General features: G+C 41.5%; 2 protein-coding genes across 10 annotated transcripts in view; both read right to left on the minus strand.

Annotated features, from left to right (window-relative positions):
- HAUS6 (HAUS augmin like complex subunit 6) overlaps positions 1–5,784 on the minus strand; it is a 223,635-nt gene extending 217,851 nt beyond the window's left edge. Inside the window, exons 1-7 of one of the 6 annotated variants that reach the window (XR_007709265.1) lie at positions 4,594–4,779; positions 4,285–4,380; positions 3,479–3,557; positions 2,334–2,466; positions 1,604–1,751; positions 300–365; positions 133–184 (exon numbers count right to left, since the gene is read on the minus strand). Coding sequence is in view for 5 of the 6 variants with exons in the window: in XM_035558568.2 (XP_035414461.1) it covers positions 133–184; positions 300–365; positions 1,604–1,751; positions 2,334–2,466; positions 3,479–3,557; positions 4,285–4,380; positions 4,594–4,754 (735 nt within the window). In the remaining variant the exon portion in view is untranslated. Of the gene's footprint in view, positions 1–132; positions 185–299; positions 366–1,603; positions 1,752–2,333; positions 2,467–3,478; positions 3,558–4,284; positions 4,381–4,593; positions 4,860–5,055; positions 5,094–5,655 lie in introns of those variants that run through there. The other 5 variants (XM_050716254.1, XM_050716253.1, XM_035558568.2 and 2 more) reach the window with 5 other exon arrangements.
- Positions 5,074–18,515, minus strand: PLIN2 (perilipin 2). 4 transcript variants are annotated; one of them, XM_035558571.2, is made up of 9 exons: positions 18,342–18,477; positions 16,583–16,639; positions 16,308–16,503; positions 15,550–15,632; positions 14,782–15,067; positions 14,279–14,463; positions 13,406–13,540; positions 12,431–12,721; positions 5,074–6,244 (listed from the first exon to the last, which is right to left on the minus strand). In XM_035558571.2, exons 2-9 carry the CDS (start codon positions 16,610–16,612, stop codon positions 6,113–6,115), a joined length of 1,338 nt encoding a protein of 445 aa, XP_035414464.1. In that variant the 5' UTR covers positions 16,613–16,639; positions 18,342–18,477; the 3' UTR covers positions 5,074–6,112. The 4 variants fall into 4 exon arrangements, with proteins under 4 accessions (XP_035414464.1, XP_035414466.1, XP_035414465.1 ...); XM_035558573.2 differs by lacking the exon at positions 13,406–13,540 and having other exon boundaries at positions 18,342–18,481; XM_035558572.1 differs by lacking the exon at positions 5,074–6,244 and having other exon boundaries at positions 11,577–12,721; positions 18,342–18,515.
- Between the last annotated feature and the right edge of the window lie 2,383 nt (positions 18,516–20,898).

The raw sequence follows: 20,898 nt of genomic DNA on the forward strand, positions 1-20,898 counted from the left end.
TCAAAACAGTGTAAGAGCAGATGAAAGGGCTAGCATAATCATAGGCAGACAATCAGAAATACCAATATCTGAGAGCAAGTGTTGTAAAAATGTTAGAAATACAGTAATCTGCCACAGATTAAGAATACTCACCTTTTGAATTCTCTCTGTTTTGTCATTTTTGTTTTGGTCATTGAGTTTCATCCTACATGCACATGCAAGACAGAAGTGGACTACAATGAAATTATAGTTCATAACATTTCTTAGAACTAAGAAATTCATTTTATATATGCTAACTTACTCCAAGGAAAAGTACTTACTTAAACAACTGTTGCTGGTGGTATGCATATTCAGATTTTATCTGTTTTATTTCTTTAATTAAAAACCTAAGGAAAAAAAATCAACAGTTATCACAGATTTTTTTTTAATTTAGCTTTTCTCTGCTACTCTCAGAATTCCTTACAATCATTATGTGATTACACTTATTCTTTCCAAATCTGCATAGTGGAGCAGTTTTGGAACAATGCAAACATGGATACACAAGTTCCTTACTATGACACTGTAGAGAAAATGACATTGTACAGCCTGGAAAGCCACTAAGATATTTGTAAATTTAGCTGTAACTTATTCTATTGCAATGGCATGGCTTTTATTAGACCCAAGTACATTAATGAAGTTACTAGTTACTACTATACTCAGCATCATTCCTATTCAGCACACCCACTGACTGCATTACCAAGTCATCTTCAGTGCAGTCAAAAAGTTGCCCAGATTGCTCACACGACTGTATTGCTTTTCCAGCAAATATCAGGGTATGTTGAAGTCATCAGTAAGAATTAGGATCTGAAAGCCTAAAATGTGTTTGATTTGCTTTAAGAAGCAAACTTTCCCAGATCAAATTTTCATCAGCTTTCCCTGATTGAGGGGTGTGTAGCAGACACACATCACGTGTCTTAGCAGCAGTGCCTCTGATTTTTGATCCAAAGTCATGAAACAGACGGATCCCCCTCCATGCACTGAAACTGCTCTTTTACCTACACTGCATCCCCCCCTCCTTTTCTGCTCTTTCCCAAATAGCTTGCAACCGCCCGCTACAGTACCCCGTCATGTGAAGTATCCTACCCAATTTCTGTAAATTCCAGTGATATATAACTATGTAACTGACCAGAGTTCCAGTTATTCTTGTTTCCCAAACTGCAAGTGATTTTCATAAACAAGAATATAGAAAAAGCATAACGTTGGTGAAATAATTAAGGGCTATGCAAATAAGACGTGTCCCACACTGATAAAGCAAAGACCAAATATTTCATCCTGAGACAGTTTTATTCTACGATATGATCCTTAAAGTATTAAGAAATCATAGTGCTATACATGCGGAATTCCTGGATCATTTTTAGTGCCCAGGTAATCCTATCTTCCATTACATAGCACCTCCTGACTGAAAAACTAATTTCTTCCAAACAGTAGAACAGTTAATTAAAGGAGGCAAAGGGGGAGAAAAATAGGACATTCAGCAAAACTCACAAGGAAAAATCAGACGCATTCTACTGAAATCCTTTTAAAAACACATGCAAAAAAGTCAAGTTTTATGAAAATACTCGATTTCTTTAAATACATTACTTACTGTGATTTTTTGTTATATTCTCGAATAATAATATCCTCCTTTTGCAAAATTTGCAGGATTTTATTACATGCCACACTACATCTTACTTCTGCCTTGTACATACCCTCAGGCGTTAAGTTTACAGCTTCAGCAAAAGATGTATCGCTGCCTAAATGAAAGTTAGTAATTGAGTTATATCATTCACTTTTAGCAAATAGACAACTTCCTGTTCTACCTAGTTTTAATTAAGAGAATCACAAACAAGGTTGCCCATTTTACCTGGACTGAAGTAGAGTATTCAGTATACTATCTTTTTTGCCAGTTCTTTCTATTGCATATGTTCTCCCTCCTTCACTCTCACCCACTTTCGCCATTCTTTATGTCACCAAAACAACATTAAATGCCTAGAACAGACAGTCCTGATCTTTCAGAATTGCTCATGTTGTGAAAAAGAGCACAGGCTAAAAAGAATACTTTTGAACTGAACCATTGCACGCGTGCACAGACAACCCACCTCCACATCACACAGACAAACTTAGGAACAAGATCTGTAAAACAACAGCAAGGAAAACAATCTGCATTGTTCTACCGGCAACAGCTTTATGCTAGTGCACAGCAACCCTGTTAAAAACTTTGAACTGAGCAACCAACACTGACCTAACTTAAAGATCTTGGCATATGTTAAAGCACTTCACAGATTCACCATCAAACCGGACAAGTGAAATAATGTTATTATTCCGTTACAGCTTACCCACAGAGTTCTTTCTCAGGTTCTCAATCATTACATATCTTGCAAACCGATACATTAGGTGAATAAATTTATGACCAGCAGGAGAAAGAAATGAAGAAGTCGCAATTTGAGGAAGACAGCTTTTGCTTTCATTCTTGAACAAGTGAAATAGATTTTAAACACAAAATTAGACTAAGGAATAAAACCTAAACAACAGCCATTAAACACACTGCTGAGTACAAAAACACTGCAGTCTACTTGTTAGCAAGTCCGATGCAAAGCTAATTTACCTTGCCACCATCGTTGATGCTTTTTCTAGTCCAAGGAAGAGACTGACACTTTTTGAACGTTCTACCACCACCCCTAGTTCCTTTTATAAAAAACGGCTCTCAGGCAAAGACTGAAATCGGTGTTAGGTAAATACTAAAAACTTGTGCTCTCCTCACTCCTAAATGTAATCCCTTCCTTTCCATATTTTCTACTGAGATCACTAATCAGTGTATTTTGTCAGACTTTTATCTTGCTCAAAGATTTTGTATGGCTGGCTTTCACCTTGTCAAAAATAAAAGTGCTCCAGTACCTTAGAGATCTAGAAATCAGATCTTTATTAAAACAAATGCAGCATGAGAAGGCATAGTAATCAATGATTCCTGAAGCAAGCCATTGTCTCTTTCCATTTAGAAAGCCTGCCTTAAACTTTATTCTCTTTCCCCCACGAAGAAAGATTAACATTAAAAGTTTTTCGTGTATCTGAAACCACTTTTACAATAACAAATACTCTCTCATTTAATTTAAGCAAGTATCTCCCACGTTGAAGCAAATTATTCTCAACAATGGAACGAATCTCACACAGACTTTAGATGATACTGGTAGGTACCTTCCAAATCAGTATACTCTACAATTCTATGACTTCCGTGTAATAAAATATTGTCATCCAAAAGCAATACACAACAGTTTTCTGATCCAAGATTAAGACTTTGCCACCTATGCTCTGCCAAACAATCTTTTTAAGAAGTCTATCATCAGCTGTGTGAAATAAGGCATGAGATAAAACCTATTTGTTTAGTAAAGCAACTTTATTTAAAACTCAAATATGTTCTCTCAAAACAAAAGAATGAGGTCACAGAAACCAGCAGCATATCAATTCCCACTCTTGTAATACTTACTGTGATATCTTTTAGCCATGAACAACATTGCTTCCTAAATTCACTATCTCTGGTTATTTGTTCTGGTAACAAACAGTCCCTTTTCCATGCAAAAACAGCAGAGGGGAGAAGAGAGGAAAAAAAAAAGCAACTTCAAAACATACCCAAATACTCAGTTACATAATTAACCACTACAACATCTGAACTAAGATGAAGTTTTCTTAGTGATGTCTCCTGGAGAACTCAGAGAATATGGTAATATTGCCTATGAGGAGAATAGCTACAAGTCTGTTAAATAGCTAGGTCTTCTTGCCATAAAAAGTTAATTACAGACTATTTCAGAGACAAATTTGTCTGCAGTTCTTTTTAACTCAGAAAAAGAAAGTGAAAAAGCAGCCTGAGAACTTAAAATTTTCTTAACAATGGTTGTCCTCCAGCCATTTCTTTAAAGTATACAGTAAAATAGTTCAGCTGTATGAGAATACATTAAGATAGGGTTCTCACAATGTTGAAGATTTTAGCAGGTATTCATAAAACGGAGAAGTTACTTGATGTTTGGTCAGGGAAACGAATGGAAGAGATAGATTATTTTTCAGCTAGCAAAAATTTTACCAAACTTGTCAAGTTACAGCTACTGTCAGAAACCATTTTAACTAGGGCAAGTTTTCTCATGCATTACAGACTGGTGATAAAAGGGAAATGAGTTCTGTGACAGCACGTTCTTTACCTACAGTACTCCTCGGGAGACCACTTTTTTACTTCAGCACCTGTGCAAACCACATGGTTCGTTACGTGCACAGCACGAACTGAGCAACCCAAAGGCTCACCTGAAAACTTCTTCTGCACGCATCTCGTCCAACTTGGTGAACAAGAAGTGGGCAACAACGTGGAAAGCACCTACGTTTGGTGTATCAAACATGGACCTAGCGAACAAACACACAGCTGCGTCAGGAACGGTTAGGCTAAGGAGTTTATAGAGCGTTTTTACCGGTCGCTCAGGATTAACGCGGGATACCGTTTTATAACGCCATTCGGACACGTCCCCCCTACCACGCACCACAGAAGGAACCCCCCCCCCCCAAACACACACACACCCCGCCAGCTTCCCCCCCTCCCCGGCCGCCCCCGGGGCTCACACGCCCAGATCGAGCTCCCTGTCGAAGAACTCCGCGGCAGCATCCGGGTCGAAGCCGAGCGCCAGCAGGCAGAGCCAGAGGTGGGTTCGCTCCCAGTCGCTGCCCATGGCACCGGCTAGAACATCGGCCGCCGCCGCCAGGCGCGGAGCTTCCGCCGCCATCTGCCTCTGCCTCTGCGCCTGCCCCTGCCCCAGCCCCTACCCCGGCCCCCGCCGCCCCGCCGCCATTTTCCCCGTCCCGCCAAAACCGCGCTCCCGCCGGACGCCGCCACGCCACGCCGCGCAGCGCCGCGAGACGCCTCGCCGTGCCCTGATTGGCCGCGCTCGGCGCGCTGCCCGCTGGGAAGTGTAGTCCGGGAGGCGGTACTGCCTGTCCCGGGCACGGCCGCCATCTTGCGGCCGCCGCCTGGGCGGGGCCGGTCAGGCGCCTCCGCCCTTATTCCTCGCTAATCCCCTCACAGACCCGAGGCGGACACCAGGCTGCGCAGTTCAGTCTTTTATTTCAAGGCATTTCCGTGACTTGGAAGTTCTCGCAGCAGCCCGCCCGGCGGCCCCGTCACATCCCCAGCGTGCGGCCGCGGGCTCGGCCTGATCCCCAGAGAGACGTGCAGCGGGCGCTGCTCGCCGGGTGCCCACCGCCCCCGCTGCTACAGGAAGCTAGCCCGGGTCCTCGTTAAAAAAAAGATTATGGCTGACACCAGAAATACCTCTACCTTATGTTCCCTCTCTTGACCGTCATTATTATTTTTTTTAATTATTTTTCTGTTGTCCAAACCTGTTTCTGTCTCTTCCCTTTTCCCTCGCTCTTTCCAATGACTTCCCCTTTCATTTTTAGCTCCCGTCCTTCCTTCTGGAAGGAACATCCCTTTCTAAGCATTTACCCTCTTCTAGTCTCAGGTCCCATAACCAATACTATCAGGATGACCAAATTTTTTGCACGCAGAAGGCATGTAGAGAGAAAGGGCATCCTTTTGTGCATAAAGCACCCTTGGATAAAGCACCCAAAGGGACCCTACTCTAATCTCTGTAGGCACAGTGCCTAACAAAAAAAAAAAAAAAAAACCTGAGAGAATCTGAGACGGCCAAAGCCTCCTGTCCTTTCCAGCAGCAAAGAGGTAGATGCAGAAGAGCTTTCCATGTAGACTTCAAAGGGGAAACTTCGTGGGCAAATCCTCATCAACTCCTTTTGTTGGCAGCCCTTTATGCAAAGCACTGGCGTGTTCTCTTGGCTGTTGCCAACAGGAGAACAAACAGCTATACAAATATTTAACAAAGATTAGATCAGTTGGATGCACTGGCTAAGCTATACCTGGTTTATAGAGCAGGAGCGTGACACACAAGCTAATGAATTAACCTAGCGTGTAATCCTCAGGGGGTAATAATCAGTTTTGATGCAGCTAAGTGAAACAGCACTGATTTTAAAAAGTCCGAAGCTAGGTGGGATCAGCTTCAAAAAGGAGAAACATAGGTTAAACATGGCAAAAATACATTGTATCAAAAAGATGTTTTTCTGCTTTTCTTCATTCAACTCTTTGCCCTGTGGTGTATGGGCCATTTGTGCGTGAAAAGTCTTGTTGATCTTCATCCAAATCCAAAATGTCTGGGATATCATCTGACTCTGAAGAGAGGTCTGTAATAGTGAAATCTGGAACCTGTATAGGAACAAAATTTCAATCAATTCAAAAGTAAAACTAAATAAATTTGTGCAGTATTCCTGACTGAAGTCAGGAGATGAAGATGCTCAGCATCTCTAGAAATCAGACCCAAAGTACTGAATAGGGAGTGAAATATGCTCAGTCACACATTAAACATAAATACAGCATTAAGACCAAATATTATGCAAGATGTAAATCAGTTGCTTAGAAGACAGGATTTGGTAGTAGAAGTGGAACAGAGCTAAATTCACTGAGTGCATTTAGTGAAAACAATGACTGGAAAATTAAAAATTGAAGATTTTAAACTTGTTTTGCCTTTCTTCTTTCCTTGGGATCAATGGGTTATACAATGGAGAAGCCTAGAGAAGCTGGATATAGATTGCTTTGTACTGCTCTGCCTGCCTACCACATCAAACCTTTCCCAAGGACACAAATATCCGGAACTGCAAAAATATGCTGACCTCTATTTCAACTGCATATATTGTATTCTGTATTTTAAGCAGCTACTGGGTTTCAGGAATAGTTAGACATTAGTGGACACATGGATGTTACACACTTCTAAAAACCTTGGCTAAGACACTTAGGAGCTTAAGTCCCATTAGCAGGACTTAAATTACTTCGTCTCTTCTGAAAAATGAGATAGAATTAAGCAATTTACTCATAACCAGAAGTTTTCTACCCCAAGTGAAAAATTCATATATGTACAATTTGATTCATGGTTAGGTTTAACATTGATAATATGATGAATACTTGAAGACAGACAGGATCATCACGTGCTTGCTCATGGGATTTTGGTTCTGTATGTCTGAAGAAGCAGTGACTTGAAGAGGCTTCTAGGCGTTTAGAATCACAGAATCCTGGAATGGTTTGGGTTGGAAGGGACCTTAAAGATCATCTGGTTCCAACCCCTCTGCCATGGGCAGGGACACCTTCCACAAGTTTTTAAACTTGTTTTGCCTTTCTTCTTTCCTTGGGATCAATGGGTTATACAAAGGAACCTGCCTAGAGATAAGGTTGCCCAAAGCCCCATCCAACCTGCCCTTGCACACTTCCAGGGATAGGACATCCACAGCTTCTCTGGGCAGGCTGTTCCAGTGCCTTGCCACCAGTACTGGCTGGAGAAGCACTTTTAATTCATTCAGTAATGGCAAAACACCTTGCTTATGACCAATTTTTAGGAAAAACATAGGAAAGAGAAGTCTGTGCTTTGCCTTCCTTGAAGACATGCCAGAAGAACAGAGAACACACCAAAGGAGAAAGATTGCTACTGCAGCTATCAGGTTTTAGACAGCATTGAAGCACTGAATGTGAATTACTCAGTTCCTTGGAGAGTAGTTGACTGTAGGACACCAGGTACTTAGAAATATTAATTAAAATATTAATGAAAACTGAGCTTTGGAAGAATTTAAGCAGCATGCCATGTATCAGGCAATAGTATGAGTACAATGGAATGCCTACACCACTTTGAGAGCCTAAGCTTGCTCAAAATTAAATCAGTATTAAATCTTCTCCTAAAACTCGAAAGGCAGCAGGAACGTGGGAAACACATTCTTCAACCAGCAAGAATCATCCTGCATCTTTCTGCTTATTGCATTTACCTAAATCTCTAATTACTGTACTTAGAAAAACAATATATTTTGTCATTATCAGCAGATGACCCCATATCTCATATCATAGTACAAATGGAGATATGTAAAAAGTCTAAGGCAAAGTAGCTCTTGGGGAATTTGGAGTTCGTTTGCAAATTCATTTAAAAATGTGCCCAAATAGATAGTTTAACCAACTGGTTTATCCCCAGCACAAATATAGGGGAGAGAATGAGTTGAGAGCAGCTCTGAGGAGAGGGACTCAGGGATGTTGGTAGATGAAAAACTCCAAATGAGCTGGCAACGTATTCTTGCAGCGCACAAAAGTCAACTGCATCCTGGGCTGCATCAAAAGAAGCCTAGCCAGCAGGTCAAGAGAGGCGATTCTGCCTCTCTGCTCTTGTGAGACTCCAACATGAGTCCTTTGTTCTACCCTGGAGCTCCCAGCAGAAGAAGGACATGGACCTGTTAGATCAGGTCCAGAGGAGGGCCGAAAGGATGACCAAAGAGCTAGAGCACCTCTGCTACAAAGACAGGCTGAGGGAGTTGGGGCTGTTCAGCCTGCAGAAGAGACGTTCCGGGGAGACCTTGCAGGGGGTTTTGAGTACCTAAAAGTGGCCTACAGGAAAGCTGGGGAGGGACTCTTTGTCAGGGGGTGCAGTGATAGCACAAGGGGGAATGGCTTTAAACTAAAAGAGGGTAGATTTAGATCAGATATATGGAGGAAAACCTTCACTCAGAGAGTGGTGAGGCACTGGCACAGGCTGCCCAGAGAAGCTGTGGATGCCCCATCCCTGGAGGTGCTCAAGGCCAGGCTGGATGGGGCTTTGGGCAACCTGGTCTGGTGGGAGGTGTCCCTGCCCATGGGAGGGGGTTGGAAATGGATGGCCTTTAAGGTCCCTTCCAACCCAACTCTGTGATTCTGTAATTCTGTATTTAGACTGAGCAGGGTACATAACCATGCTCAGTAACTATGTCTGACCATTGGTAATTTTGACTAGAGCATAGGTACAAGTCACCTCTATTACTTATATTTATGTTTCTCCTACTGATAATAGGATAATCAACATTTCAAATTTAAGTTTGTGCTCTTTACATCCTTAGTGCACACATAGAGGAGTCAACTGCTTACTAACATATTAGTAAGATGTTCATAGCCATTAAATAATTTTAAATGGGAGTGTAGCTGTGCATGAGAGTAAAACAGCATTGGTGTCAGTATCATTTATCTCAGTTTTGAATATACTTTGGTTTTTGTTTTAAAAACACACTGCCATCTGCACCAGTGTAAGTATATCAACGCGAAGCCTCCACTGTTATGGGCTTGCTTAGGTAAAGGACTTTCACTTCTGTATCACCTTTGTGTTTAATTGTACTCTCATTTCATAGTTTCTAGGAAGTTAGGAAGTTGAAACAAAGCCATAAGACAATTCTTGCAAGAACAGGGCTAGATATGACCCTTCTTTGTACTTTTCCTCTGTAAGATAGTTAGATCTTCTGAAATGAAATAGCATAAAACTTGCAGAACCCTTGCATGGAATAGTGCAAAACATACTTCAGCATTTTTGCTGTCTTAGTGTCCAAATGTTAATATCAACACTAACTTAATTTTAAGCTCATCCATTTTTTTCTTGCTGTATTTTTAGAGCTGAGCCAGTAACAGTTTGAGATTATTCTTGTTTTGCACTTTCAGAAGAAGCACTTATTTTTAGTCAGACTGTATATTATGCAAAAAAGTCAATTTTTCATTCATAGTACAAGATGTAATACATTCAGCAAAACACTGTGCACAATAACACCAGCTAGCTTCTATAAGATTTTCCAATCATGCAAATAATGAACAGATTACACTTAAAAAGTAATAAAAGAAGGTTCCCTTTTCTCTTTTTAACCAGCTGTCTTGGAGAAGTTTTTTTGTTCTTTGTTGTGGTTCTTTTGAGAGCTATTTATTTTTAAAACAGAAAAGATGTAACTTGTTCTGAAATCCTTTCACCTGTTTATTTTCACCTAGCTTACCTTACTAGCTACATAGCACTACCAGAAGTTATACAGTTTAGAAAAGATTCTACGGAACGAAGTCATCATCTTACGAAGTGGGAGAGATTTCAAAAGCTTTCATTTCAAAAGCTTTCCACATTTCTTTAGTTTTAGCAAACTAAAGAACTCCAGACCTTATACAAATCTTGTAATTTTGGCTTTACTGATATGTATACTGCTATAAATACATTTGTGAAGCTTTATTTATTTCACCTCCCATCATTTTCAATGCATATGGTCTCGTTTCACCTGGTTTCATTTTTAAAAAAAAATTCCCGAGAAACTTTCATAGCTCTCAAAAACGCTTTTGAGGATATTGCTTAGTCTTTTTTTTTTAAAGCAAGCAAGTTCATGTTGTGTAACTGTTTGATATACGCAATTATACAGAAACAGGTAAAATTACAGGGACAATCTATGAGTAGGCTCTGCTCTGTTAATATTTTAGGTTTTCTTCATTCCATGTGAGATTTTTCAGCAGTTATTAGAACGCACATCAGCTTCAGTCCACAGGTTCTGGAAGATGTCCAAGACATCCATGCCTCCAGTGGGCAATTTAATTGGCATTCTACCTGTGCTAGAAAAAATTACTATGTTTCGTCTGAAGTCCCTTAATTGCAATAAAGACTAGAGACATGCTATACTAGATTACCAGCAAGAAGATATCCATGCCATAAAAAACTACAGTTCAGTTCCAACACCCAGCGCTGTCCTCATTAAGATGATCCAATAATCTAAATGCAAGGACTTGTACTGGGTACAATAAACCAAGAACATACTAATTCACCATTATTTAGCCTTCTCTTCTTCCAATAAAGGGCTCCCCATTCCACTGGGAGTCAGCAACTTAATATTCTGTATACTTGGTTTCTATGTGGGGAAAAAAGTCACAGTACAAAAATGCAGGAGCTTTTGTAGCATGTTGGTATAACAGGCTATCAGAACAAACACGTAAACACAACCAGGCATTGCTCTAGTTGTGACCACCAGTTGTACTTCAGCTCTAAAATGCCAGAGTAACTTACAGAGTTACCCAGAGTTAGTGTTTTGATTCACACTGTTTAGCAACTTCTTTGAAGCTGAGACCAACATTGCTAAATTAAATGATTGCAATGCACAGTTGCCTAGGGTATGCATCAAGAACACAACTCACCTGGACAGCAATAAACCAAGAAAGCTTTTCTCCAAGTAACAGTAATTCTCATCAAGGAAAGGGAGTTATAAAAGTTACTAGGGAACAACTCCACCCAAGTAGATGAGTGTTAATTCACATTAGTCACTCAAGTTCAAAAGAGGGTACATAAAGTAAAAAAAGATTAAAGCTTGCGTTGACAGTTGAAGAGTACACACTCCTACCAAGTCAGCAGCCAAAGCAGGTAGCTGGGAGTTTCATAGAGACAACACCTACTAGATGGGGAAGACTGATTTTTTTTTTTTCCTATATCCTTTTTTCCTCACTGTAAGGCCATCCACCAGTTCACAGTCTGGACAGGTAACAGTAAGCACAAAAAAAGCAACAGTAAAGCAAAGACTGAATGGAAGGGAAGAAGGAAACACTGCAGCAATGTTATCTATACACACAAATAGATTTAGATTTTCAATGTGTCTACTTCATTTGCATCGCAAGCTTGCTTTCTCTTGGACCCAGATTAAAGGAGTCACAGAACAGCAAGTTACATGTTTTACACACCATACAAATGGAGACAGACTTTGGCTGCTGAAGCATTTATTACTAAGGTACAAAATGTATTACAAAAAGTTGGCTACAAAAAGCATACAACAGCAGGCACCTGAGTACAAACAGCATGAATCTTGTCTTTATACTGTCAAAAATATACTTTGATAATGATTTGGTCAGGTTACTGTGTAATACAATAGTAAGTTTATATCGTTAATATTAGCACTGTCACAGCATTCAACTCCAGCTGACTCAGTCAGAAACTCCACTTTCAGCTTTGGAATTCTGCCCTCACAGAATCCTCATGAATCATGTAACAGTTCAATTTGAGACAGTCATTAAAAAAATAATCAAATGCATGATCTGCAGCAAGTACAGAATTCAGGCATACCTCGCTAGAATGCAAGGCTTTTAAAGGCATTTCATAACATGTAAGGCTTTTATATTACTCTGGTAGAGATTAAGCAGCAGATCAAATGCTTTCAGCTGGGATAAGAATCATTTAGAGTAAGGATATTACTACCATTAATAAGCATAGTGAGGTTTCTCAACTGTACAAACAAGGCATCTTGACAACTGTAAGCTGCCAATATTTAGGCACTTCTGTTTGTTTTAGAGTGTTTTTACTACTCAGGACAATACAATGCATTTGTAGGAGAGTGTCCTCTCTAAATCACTTCCCCACTCGTAAGTTTTTTCCCTAAAGCTTTTTGACAGCTACAGTTGTTAGTCACTTGTTTGGTCAGTCTGCAGAGTACATGCATGCTATGCAGTTTACTCAACAGGGTGTTCAAGCTGTTTGTCTTCCTGGCTGGAATTTTTCTCCCCTTCACCTTTGCTCTCAGCATGCTGAGTGCCAGGCAGTTGTGGGTAAAAGGGACCTACCAGCCAGTTGAGCGGCGTGTTGTTAACAAGATAATCCATCACATCATCCAGAGACTCTTTCATTTTCTTCAGTTGTCCTTTGCTAGTAGCAAGAAAGCCGTCTGATAGTTCTTGAAAAGAGGATGCTGACCGGAAGATCTGGTAGACATCACCTGCCATTGACCCAACACTGTAAACCTGGTCCTGCACATTCTGTGGCAGACCCTGTAGGCTTGAGACCAGTGTGAGGCAAGTGGTCTGAAGCTGCTGAGTGAGGCTCTGTGCAATAGCTAGAGTTCTCGACTCTATGTGCTGGAAACAAAAACATAATCGCCTGTCAGTATCTTTTTGTGACTGTAGCAGTTTTATTTAAGAGACAAGGAAGCAAAGTAAAAGGGATGAAAGTAAGATACAGCAGATAACATAACAAGGATTAAGCAAGAAGGTAACAGACAACTTCAAAGTACTTGATTTCTCCAATGTTCAAGTACTTTGGAACAGAAGCATTGGTAGTATCTACCCAACAACAGATAAGGAAGCTCTTGTATCAACTCTGGATAGCAAGTTAAAGCACAGGAGTATTCTAGTGGATGAACCACTATTCAAAGCTATATAAGACTTGGTGAGTCTGTTCCTCAGGCTGCTTTATGCTGAGGAATTGCTATTTCCAGTTTGGCCATATGAGATAAGTGAATCCTAGCTGGTCTAGACAAGGTTAATATCCCAACAAGTTCACAGAATGAGGATTCTCTTGAAAGGAGAATAACCCTTTAGTGTTTGCAGGAAGTAGGCTCATTTAAGAGTTAGGATGTCCTCTGCTTTTCATAAGAGTCACTGGCAGCTGCCTGAGCTTCATCATTTAGATTCTACTTTTGTATAGAAGCATTCTGTGCTGTTAAGATGAGATGCTGTGCACTTTGGGGACTGTTAGTTAGCCAGTGTTACCTCAACAGTATGCAGTCCGTTTATTTCCAGTTTACATTTACATCTATTTACCTCAGCACTATGCGACTCATCACCATCATTTTGACCTGTATATTTCTTCCATTCTGCCCAGGATTGATACAGTTTTTCCTGAGCATTAAGAAGTTTCTCATTGGCACTATTCATGTTCTTTCTGGCATACTCGATCTGAAATACAGCCAAACGAGGAAGTAAAGTAAGAGTCCAAACAGTTCTACTAGGGCTACCCTAAAATACCAGCTTTGTATTTTTTTTTTTTTAAAACACTTAAAGTTCAAATGAAAGGCTTTGGAGAACATAAGGATATGCTCCTTCTCCACAGAAAAAGCTAGAAGCAGGTTTCAAGATGTTATGTAGTCTACCCCTCTACACCTCAACTATTTCACCCTCCCCCACTGAACTCGTATACATGGAGCTGTAAGTATATAGAAGACCATAACTATTTATGTACAGTTTGTGCTGTACATAAAGGTACATAGTTAGGATCAGATGACTGAAGCACTCAGGAATGCTCAGAGATACCCACAGCAAGAAAAGCAAGCCCATGAAGAATCCTACATTTTGTTAATATAAAGACTGAAGTAAAGCACTGAAGTGTTTCTAAATTGCAAGACACTTTCTTCAACGAATAAATGTGTCAGAACTGACCCTTTACAACAAAAACACCTTTTAAACATTACTTCTATTTATGCAGTGCTTAAAATTACAAGTAATTGGTGGCCTGTTTTACAGATCAGCTTGATTTAGGAGTTCTCCTGACTGTTGGTAAAAAGCTCCATTGGGAAGTGCTTTATATTTTGAAAATGGATTTAGTCACAGCTATCTGATTTTTCCCTGTCTGTTCTCTACATTTGAAAACTATACCAACATTTGTTTTCTATACCTAGAGTGAGAACTTGAACTTACCAGATTAACAGTATGGTGGAGCTGAGAAATCGTCTCCTGGCTTTTCTGTTTAGCATCTCTAACTTTGTTTAAGGCTTGCTGGTAGGCACGTGCACGGACCTTTGATGACAGAGATCCTAGCCGAACATAGTAACTTGGCTTTTGAACTCCAAGTTCAAAACCTTCAACTTTTGCAGCTTCTTTTTCTAGAAAAGAGGAAAGGGAGCAGATTGACTAGTGGAACAAAACTTAAGAGGCCTGACGATATTTCATTTGCTTCATAATAACTGAATATCGGACTTGTTTAGTAGTCCTTTAACAGCAGGTTTGGTTGACAAGCACACACGTAACCCTTACTTAGATTCATTATGCTTGCCTGTCAAGAAAACGATATTACAACCAGGAAGGCCAAAGACAGTTTGGGAAGCACATGCTCCCTCCCTGCTATGAGGTAATAAATGGATGACTGCTTGTTTCTCTCCAATACATGTATACCATCAAAATTAAACCTGAATTGTTCTTACCTAGTTCTGCTTCTGTGAGTGGGAGATACTGGTCTACTAGGGTCTCTGATTTAGTGAGAGCACTGTCCATTCCACTGCTCACCATCTGCACCACACGACTTCCCAAGACAGTGTTAATGCCACCATTAACAACGGACTTGGTCATTTCTACACTGTCTTGCATCGCTTCTTTAGTCTTGCCCACAACTCCAGTGATTGTGTGAGCAACAGTTTCCTTGGCGCCAGTCACAGTGGTTGTTACAGCTTCTCTGGCTCCAACAACTACATCCTTAGCATTGGCAACAACCTGACAATGAAAATAGGTCAATTCACTAAAAATATTTAATAAAAAAAGCTACATAATCCAGGAAACAGAATTATATTAAAGCTCATACAAGTCTTATCTAGGAAAAACTTGCACTGAAAGCATATAGACAAAAAGATGTGATTGTCATGCAGCCTTCAGCTCAACACTCTTCAGTGAATGTAAATCAGTTTGTTTTACAACGAGCAAGAAAAAGTTTTTACAGGATACCCACCAGTGAACAGCAGCTACAGATATATCAAGTAGCAGGCTAATGTAAAAAAAAAAAAAAAAAAAAAAAGAACGGCTCAGTGACCTTCCAAAAGCAAATGATTCTACAGAAATGCACTCCATCTCCTCACTACATCTAAGCTGTGAAGCAAGTGCAGCTTACAGGAACTCCCCTCACTGCATTTTTCATATCAACAGCAAAGAGACAGGTATAGAGATCTTCTGCTCAGCATATGTACATGGAGAAGACTTACCTTGTCAGTGGGTTGATTCAGTATAGGCAGTCTCTCTTCAATTTTGTCTAGACCCATACATGCATAGTTGTTGGCAACTACAACTATAAAAGAAATTACAACAGTTCAACAGTTGATTTTAGGTTTTGTTTTGCCTTAGTATAAATAACTGCAATTGTTATTTGTTTTTGAAATGGAGCTCACACAGTAGCACATTTAAAGTAGCTTCTCCGCCCTTTTCAGGGGGATTTGAAGTAGCAAAGCCCTAGAAGAAGGCTGGTCTACAGTGCCTTAAGCAAGCTCACTTGCAGGCAGAGGAAGTCTGTTCATATACCTTACAAGCAACTGTTGTAACAGGTTGAAACACCTGGCCTACTGCCAGTTGAAGAAACTAAGGCTCCTGGTCACAACAGCCTTGTGACACAGCTGCCAAATTTAACCACAAGTTACTCTTTGAGAGAAAGTACAAAGCACTTGAAAGTAGGTGAAAGGTGAGGAAGGTGTTGCACAAGCGACTACACAATCACCTTGCAAATCAAGAGAAGCCAGTCAGTTCAGTATTGTGAAAGCTGGAATCAGCTTTGGCTCTGGATTCCACCACTCCCCCAAGTCATACCTATCTGTAATAAGTTACTCAACAAGCAAGGCTTGTTGAGATAGTTGTCAGCTAGCTGAAATAGCACTCCAGACCAGCATGACTGTGCTTAACTGTAAGCACATATTAATATATAAAGCAATCAGTTGAATTAAAGGTATCAACAGCTCCATCTTTGTCTTACTTTGTGGTTCCAGTTTCTGGATGATAGGCATAGCACTTGTCATGGCTACTGAAGTAATTGTCTTCACTCCTTTCTCTGCTATCTCACATACTGACTTCAGATACGGATGGTTATCCTTTGTGGTAACGTAGGCTGTCGACACCATATCATAGGTGGAGCTCACCAAAGGAAGGTTTGCTACCCTTGATACAATGTTCTGTTTAAAGAGAAAGAGGTTAATTGACTATTTTTCTGAACTATACATTAAAAACCCTACTGGGCTATCTTAAACATACCTGTTGCGGATCAATTGCTGCTAATGCCATTTTTTCAGGTCTTCAGTCTTACACAGCCTATGAAAGAAGCATGTCAGAGTTAGGACATCCTCATATCCACTTCATTTAAACACCAGGCTTTCAAACCAACAACTGCTTTATAATCAACCCCACCAGATCAAGGGGATTAAGAATGTTTGTTCTTGCATATAGGAGATCCATTTTATTTTAACAATTTAGAACTCCAAAAGCTTTGTTTCCTAATGCTTTTCATTAGTTTAAGCAATACGAATATGCCAGATGCAAGAAACAGGCTTTGAAATACAGCAGTTCCCTACAGAATTACAACTTGAGTCATGTCTTTTTTTCTAGGAGAAATACATATACTTGGTCTCAACTGTTGAGCCAGGGTGAAGGAAACCTACCCAGCTGTTCTTAAGCTAAGAGTTTATTAAAACTCTCATTTAGGATTTCTAAAGGACAGATGAAGATTCTACCACTAGTATCTTTAGCCAGATTAACATAAGGGAGTCGAGTTTGAAATGTGATTAGTTGTTGTTGTCCAAATATTGTGGACACTTGAAGACTGGGGTGAAATACTCATCTCAGTAACCAGATTATTTCTCACCCAAGTTACTCCACTAAACACAGTGGGCTCATTATCTCTGCTGCAGTGTCTGATGCCCACACAGGGTTTCCACTGCTCAGTTACTCAAGAGTTAGAATTCCTGTAGCATGCACAGTCAGAACTTTCCCACAACAGGAAATAACTTTCCTTTGTGCTAATTAAGGAATTACTACCAAGCCCACATTGAAACAGGCTGGGGAGAGCAGTTGTTCAGCAAGCCTACGCTACGCAATTATCTTCCAACGTGCACTCCCATGGAGAAAACAGTAATAGTTCTCCCCATATAAACCCTATAAAAGGGAGAGGGGAAAGAGATAATGCAGTACCACTTCAAGAGAACACACAGATATGAATACTCAGAAGTGCATTGTCGTTCTGTGAATGCACAGAAGCCAAACAAGATCTGCAAGCACTTTTTGCTTTGACAGCTCCATAGAGCACTTCAGTCCTGAAAGGACAGCAGTTCTGAAGGCTGTGTTGCTAGGTGTGCCAGAAAGCCTAACAGCAGCTTTCCTTTTTACATATATGATAATATCAAAACAGGAAGCGTTAATTTTCTGCTTCGTGTCAAGTAAAAATTTCTCTTTCACTACATAACGGGCAATGACAACAGCGCGCTGTTAACACTTTGCAGGCGCATTTGCACACACCAGGGTGCACACGTGCCAGAAGGCAACTCCTGTAATGAGATTAACCGCTGTACACGAAGCGTGCAAGCAGGTAATAAACAAGGGCTACGAGAATAACAGAGGAGCCCCCACTCCCACCCACCCACCCACCGAGCACTCCCACAACCACCACACGCCCCGCAGCCGCCCGCGCGGCGCCGCACGCCGGGTCGCGGCTGATGCCGGCCGGCAGGAGGAGGGGCCCTCTCCTGAGGGATTATTCGGGGCTGGCAGCGCGTCCCAAAAGGCCCGGCCGCAGGCGGCGAGGCCGCGTGTGGGGATTTCACTCGGCAAGAGGTGAGCTCTGGGCCGGCCGCACGGGTACTCGGAGCCTCCGGAGCTACCCCTGCGCCCAGCGGGGGCAGAGGGTCAGACCCCGAGGCGCAGCCCACGCTGTGAGGGCGCCTTTCGGAGGCCCCGTGCCGCCGGGTCGGGCCGGGGGCGGCCAGGTGGCGGCCAGGTGGCGGAGCCGCGCGGTACTCACCGGGGCTGGGAGCGAGGGAGAATGACGAGAGGTCGCCGCCGCCGCCGCCACGCACTGAGGCGGCTGCCCCACGTCCCGCGACTTATAGGCAGCGGCCGCCGACATCTCGCGAGAGCTGCGCGCGCGTCACGGCCGCGCCTCGTCACGGGGTGGGGGGGAGAAGAGAATTGGTTCCTAAAACAAAACGAAAAAAAAAAAAAACCGCGGAGAAACTTTATTACAGGGAAGTCTTGTTCAGCCTTTCTGTCAGAAGGTCCCGGTAGCTTTAATTGTTTAAAGGTGGGAAATGACAAGGAACCAGCGTATCTGTCAGCCTCAGAACACCGAGACTCCTTTCTGCCCCATTACTGCACCCTAAACAACAGTCATTCTGCAAATGCTGTTTTAACTTTTACTGCTCGACACACACAGACCTCCTCTTCTGATTATCACTGTGCCAGGACAGCAAATTCCTCTAATACAGAGCAGTACAGTAAAAAGTATCGTTATCTGCCCAGGATGGGGACAGAAGGCATCTTGCAAAAGCTTGGTAGAAAAATACAAAAACCATCTCTCCCTCTTATCTGTCTGTTATTCCCTTGTTGCAATACCCTTTGTCTACTGCTATAGAGATTCTGACCCTTGCTCCCACAGGACACTATCTTCCTAATACAAAAGGGTAGATTTAGATTAGATATGAGGAGGAAATTCTTCACTGTGAGGGCGGTGAGGCACTGGCAGAGGCTGCCCAGAGAAGCTGTGGATGCCCCATCCCTGGAGGTGTTCAAGGCCAGGCTAGATGGGGCTTTGAGCAACCTGGTCTGGTGGGAGGTGTCCCTGCCCATGGCAGGGGGGTTGGAATTAGATGGCCTTTAAGGTCCCTTCCAACCAAACCTTTCTGTGATTCTGTGATTCCTAGGCTTTGGGAAAGAGCATATGTTTGTTTGTTTTTCAACTTGTTCAAAAAAGAGCTTCCCAGAATGGTGTTTCAGTTTGTTTCTGCAAAGTAAAATCAGTTCACTCTTCTTGTTTCAGAGCAGAACAGATTGGAAAACTATTCTGGAACAAAATAGGGATTTTCACTTCTCTGAAGTGCTTTATCATGCCTCTGTTAGGACCCATACCAAACACTTCACAGGCACAGGCACTCCGCTTTTTCTCCTTGTAGTTATCTGAGACCTCCATTTGTTTCTCATTCACAGTCATATGGCTTCTCAGGTGTAAAACATTCAATTGTCAGATACCTCTTTTGTCAGAGATAGCTGTACTGGGAATTCCAGACTATTCCAGGCATTTTAGATACGAATACGCATCACTGTTATTTGTAGTACAGGGACACCTGCAACTCTTGCAGTCCAGGGACATACTCTGGCAGAACACAGCTGGGGCACAGTCAGGATAGCTGACCCCAATTGACCAAAGGGATGTCCTGTGCCATGCATTATCATGATTGGCAACAAAACTGTGGGGAGAGAAGGGGGAAGGAGGGGCAGTTGGAGTGATGGCTCTTGTCTTCCCAAGAAACCATTATGTGTGATGAACCTGGCTTTCCAGAAAATGGCTGAACATCTGCCTGCCAGTGGGAAGCTATGAGTGAATTCCTTATTTTGGTTTGGTTGCACAAGCAGCTTTCGGTTTACCTATTAAGCTGTCTCTATCTACCCACAAGTTTTCTCACTTTCACCCTTCTGATTCTCTTCCCCCATCCTGATGCAGAGGAAATGAAGGAGTGGCTGTGTGGAGCTCAGCTGCTTACCGGGGTTAAACCACAAGATATGCTGAGCCAGAGTCAACTGACAGATAGAAAGATAGTCTATTTGTAAGAACTCGTACAAAGATTTTCATTTGGCATCATGCCTAGTGGATGAAGAGGTATCATGGGGAGTCAAAAAGGAAGCAGTGAAGTCAATGTTTACTTCAGTATACATAGTCTGTGTTAACCTTCCACCATACCTGGGGGTTCTGTTAGCCTCCAGAGGTACACATGGAAGTCAGGCAATGTGATGTATCATTTGTACTTCATATATAAACTGATATTATCTGCAGTACTGTTTAAACAAGATCATATGTGTCCACTGTAATTTACACGTACCATGTAGATGACATTTCAGACCCTTGCGTCAACAGCTGCAACCGATCATCTTTAGAGTTACAATGCATCAAAATTATCTTCAGGTAACAGATTTTGCAATGATGGTGTCATTCATATCTCAGTATTTCTGTATCTCAGTGTCTGTAAACTTGCTTCAAATCCCTATCTTGTAAAGAAATATGCATGTACTTAGTTTCATGGAGATAACTGCCAATTTACAAAAATAGTTCACTACCTACTTTAGATTTGCATAGAGGTAATTGGATATGCCATTCAGTATTTGCTGAATAAGACTGTAAATAATTTCACTGATTTCATCAGACCTACTCATATGGTTGTATCCACTGAAGGATCAGTGTTGCAAAGTCCAAGTAGTTATTGAGATATATTACAAAGAAAATCAAAGCAATCAAATGGGAATGGGATTAGAAAGAGAAGAAGAATCTTTGATCAAGAATTCTAATTGCAGCCACATCCTTTGCCACA

The sequence above is a fragment of the Cygnus atratus genome, chromosome Z, assembly GCF_013377495.2.
Source record: "Cygnus atratus isolate AKBS03 ecotype Queensland, Australia chromosome Z, CAtr_DNAZoo_HiC_assembly, whole genome shotgun sequence".
Taxonomy (NCBI): domain Eukaryota; kingdom Metazoa; phylum Chordata; class Aves; order Anseriformes; family Anatidae; genus Cygnus; species Cygnus atratus.